The sequence below is a fragment of the Gekko japonicus genome, unplaced genomic scaffold (assembly GCF_001447785.1).
Source record: "Gekko japonicus isolate JY-2015 unplaced genomic scaffold, Gekko_japonicus_V1.1 scaffold5668, whole genome shotgun sequence".
Classification (NCBI taxonomy): domain Eukaryota; kingdom Metazoa; phylum Chordata; class Lepidosauria; order Squamata; family Gekkonidae; genus Gekko; species Gekko japonicus.
In genome coordinates this window covers 13-4,238 of record NW_015172727.1, presented here as the reverse complement: position 1 = coordinate 4,238, position 4,226 = coordinate 13, and the positions used below count along the sequence as shown (strand labels likewise).

The following is a 4,226-nucleotide window of genomic DNA, read 5'->3' as shown; positions in this document are numbered from 1 at the left end:
CAAAGATACTCGGCTGTCCTCAAACAGGAATCAATTGGCCAAGGTGCAATAATAAAGCATAACAGAAGCACAGTCTACAGTCTTTCCATGTGTCTACTCCAAAATAGAAGCAAATATCAGAGGCCAAATTGAAGTGTAAGTCATCAAATTTTCTGAGCCATAAAGAGCCGATGCGTAATCCGGATGCCTGATGCCGCGTTTCGAATAATTCTTATTCAAGCATGGCTGTAATGGGACCCAATCTCAAAAAACTGGCATATACTAAGCCAGAATGGTCAGTCAAGGAGGATCCTTTTTGAGACTGGGTCCCATTACAGCCATGCTTGAATAAGAATTATGCATAATCTTAAAAACCTCAATCATGTCACACCTCAGTCGTCGTTTCTCCAAGCTAAAGAGCCCTAAGTGCTTTAACCTTTCCTCATAGGGAAAGCGTTCCAACCCTTTTATCATTCGAGTTGCCCTTTTCTGCACTTTTTCCAAAGCTATAATATCCTTTTTAAGGCGTGGTGACCAGAACTGTACACAGTACTCCAAATGAGTTTGCACCATTGATTTATACAGGGGCATTATGATATTGGTTGATCTGTTTTTAATACCCTTCCCAATAATCCCCAGCATAGCATTGGCCTTCTTTATTGCAGTCACACACTGTCTCGACATTTCCAGTGAGTTATCTACTACGACTCCAAGATCTCTCTCTTGTTCAGTCTCTGCCAGTTCAGAAAGCAGCAATGGTCTCGTGAGACCTGGCACCATCTGTTCAGTTCTTCTATAGAGAGACTAGTGCTAAGTGGGAACCCAGAAAAAAAGAGTTCTGCAAAGTAAAGACACTGTTATGGAGAGGTGGGTTAAATTCTCCTTAAATTGTGATATGTTAGTCTGTAGGAGGAAGGGACAAGGTGGGGGGGGGGAACCCCTTCAGCTTGGATTCAGTCTATTGCTTCTGTGGGTGCAAGGACTTCCTCCTGCTGAGCAAGACTTCCCGCCCTCCCTGCTCCCATGGCAGCCCGAAATGCCTCCCGAAATACTGTTCCAGCTGATGAGCTCAGACCAGAGATCACAGGTTTCTTCTTCTGTTCCCATCAACTGCGGAACTCTTTTTTTCCGGGTTCCCACTTAGCGCTAGTCTCTCTATAGAAGAGCCAGTTTGGTGTAGTGGCTAAGTGCGCGGCCTCTAATCTGGGAGAACCGGGTTTGATTCCCCACTCCTCCACTTGCACCTGACTGGATGACCTTGGGCAAGCCGTAGTTCTGAGAAGAGCTGTTCTTGAAAAAGAGCAGTTTCTGTCAGAGCTCTCTCAGTCCCCACCTACCTCACAGGGGTGTCTGTTGTGGGGAGGGGAAGCCGCTCTGAGACTCCCTTGGGTAGTGAAGGGCGGGGTATAAATCCAATCTCTTCTTCTTCTTCAATGTTGCCTTTTAAATGAGGACTAAGGTCCAGACTACACATTACGTGCAACAGGTGATTGCCAAACAAACTTGCAGCCGTACAGCAGCTGCGAGTTCCCTGTGGGAACTCAATTCTGAAGTGCCGCGGGGGCCCAGCTTGGATCAGGGCTGCAGAAATGGGAAGAGGAGATGCTTCAGCCATTTACCCCACCCCACCCTGGTGATGTTCCCCTGATCTGAAATGGCCCCCGGGGTGTTATTTGCCTCATTAAAGGTCCCATGTGCATTAAATGTTTGCAAGTGCATCCCTCCCATAGCGGAAATAAAACCCCTCCCAGGCAGCTTCAGGTCAGGAGAAAGGAGCAGGGGGAAAGGCTGAAATCCCTCCTCCCTGCAGCCCCGACCTGAATTGCATTCCCAATCCAAAATGGTTCCCCAAAGCCAGAATTGAGTTCCCATGGAGAATTCACAGTTGGCCTCCTGCTGCAATTCCCCATGGTAATCATGTGCTACACGTTGTGTGTAGTTCGAGCCTCAGTCTGGGCCCAGGGTGGTACAATGGACTAGGGTTGACATCCCCCCAATGGGGGCAGGGTTTTCCCTGCTTTTGGGGGGGCCCAGTCTGCCGGCGGCCAGTTGGCCGGCGGGTGAGCCCCACCCCCAAAGAGTATTCCTGGATCCTCTGCACACACCGCAATGATGTCACCCAGAGGTGATGTCATCGCACCAGGCATGTCACACGGGGAACGCTCTAGCATTTGGCTAAAAACTCTATGGTGACCATAGAGATTTTTGGCCAAATGCTAGAGCGTCCCCTGGACAACATGCCTAGCATGATGACGTCACTTCCGGGTGACATCATTGCGGTGTGCACAGAAGATCCAGGAACCCGCCAGCAGACAGGTAAGACCTGGCAACCCTACAACAGACCGAGCATTAGGTTTTGGAAACCTGCCTCCTCAAAGGCAGCATGCACAGCATTACTTTTCCCTGTCATATCGTTCCACCTCCTTCCCTCTTGATAATACACCAGTTACTGTACTTGCTAGCTAAAAGCCCTGGAGCCCTAAAGTTAGATTATTTGTCAGAAGGCCACGTGGGAAAAGAACAGCCACCTGTTTCGGGCTCTCCTTGCTAGACAGCTTGTTTTCAGCCACCCGGTTTGACGAAGATTTCGATAGTGGTCTCTGCATGGCCTGATGCTGGCTGATCTTCGGAAGGTTGCGGTACGTGCTGCTGGCTGCCCTAGAGTACACGAGAGGCTTATCAAGACGTCTCAAAATGCTGACAGATTAATAGGAAAGGGCAATGCTAAGGCATGCGAAGACATAAGAACATAAGAGGAGTCATGTTGGATCAGGCCAATGGCCCCTCCAGTCCAACCTTCTGTGTCACACAGTGGCCAGAACTACCAGGTGCTATCAGGAGGTCCCACCAGCGGGGCCAGAACTCCAGACACCGCCCCACTCTTGCCTCCCAAGCACCAAGAATACAGAGCATCACTGCCCCGGACTGTGTTCCATCTTTACCTTGTGGCTAATAGCCACTCATGGACCTCTGCTCTTAAGAACATAACAGAAGCCATGCTGGATCATGCCAGATAGAAAATGAAGGCTTTAGCCGGGTGAAAAAATATAGTGCATTTACCAACCAGAATAATGAAGGCTTTAGCCAGATATAATATATAATAAGGACTAGATTGCTACTACCTAAATAAGTTGGTGTTTGTGGAGAGCATGGCCAGTAAAATTCAGGAGGCTTTTTTGCACATACAAAGGATGGGCTTGCTTCAGAAATAAACACTTATTATGGAACCAGAAGACATTATGAAGGAAATTAAGAACTTAAGAATTTACAATGCTGAGCTGGATTTAAGAAGCTGACACATCCTTTAAATATTGGATTACGTCTGAGGAAGACTTTAAAGTTGAAATGAGTTCACAACCGGGTACTCATTATGATGGACTATGTGTACTATTTTTTGCAATATTGTATAAGTGAGAATAATGGATAAATTGTTGTGTTTTAGAAAAGCAATGTTAATCTTATAAATGTTGGTCATATCACAGGGTTTGCTTGTGGTTTTTTCCTATGGATCAGGCCAATGGCCCATCCAAACTACCTCTGATCGTCCCACTGTTGCCCCCCCCCCCCAAGCACCAAGAATACAGAGCATCACTGCCCCGGACAGAGTGTTCCATCTTTACCTTGTGGCTAATAGCCACTCATGGACCTCTGCTCTTAAGAACATAAGAGAAGCCATGCTGAATCAGGCCAATGGCCCATCCAAACTACCTCTGAAAGTCTAGCTTGCCATCTAGTGGTGCATAACGCGAAAAGAGCTAGAACTTCTGGCTGCCACACAATCTTAGGATCTCCTGGCTATACTACACACAATCCCATATGACAACAACAATAGCAACAGTAATAATAATCTGCTTGCAACTGCTTCCCACCCACCACCCTTTTGACCAATGGACCACAGCCAAAGAGGAAAGAAAGGCGGTCATGAAGCAAGGTTACAAATTCTCTGTAGCTGGCCTACGGTTGCTGTAACTGAAATTTCTCTTACCGTTTTATTTTGCCCCCTTTGCTTGATTTATTCTCCACTGCGGAGAGAAAAGAGAAAGAATATGAGAAAGAGAACGCGCTTTCACTTTCAAAACATATAGCTATAACCCGACACAGCACTGAAGCTCTTTCATGTCAACGGCCATAGGCATGCTCAGCATTCACTTTGGAGCGGTCTAGCCTTGACCATATACAGATCTTCCTTCCATAGAAGCGAGTGGTCTCTCCAAGGCCAGTCAATAGTATGGGGCTTCTCTTGTTTG

At 47.2% G+C, this 4,226-nt stretch overlaps 1 protein-coding gene across 1 annotated transcript in view; it reads right to left on the bottom strand.

Annotated features, from left to right (window-relative positions):
• The window catches only part of KATNAL2 (katanin p60 subunit A-like 2), a gene marked incomplete at its 5' end in the record, with an annotated part of 37,173 nt that extends 33,172 nt beyond the window's left edge, over positions 1-4,001 (bottom strand). The window contains 2 exons of the mRNA XM_015421817.1: positions 2,508-2,637; positions 3,965-4,001. Coding sequence (XP_015277303.1) covers positions 2,508-2,637; positions 3,965-4,001 — 167 coding nt within the window. The remainder of the gene's footprint in view (positions 1-2,507; positions 2,638-3,964) is intronic.
• Positions 4,002-4,226: the final 225 nt, after the last annotated feature.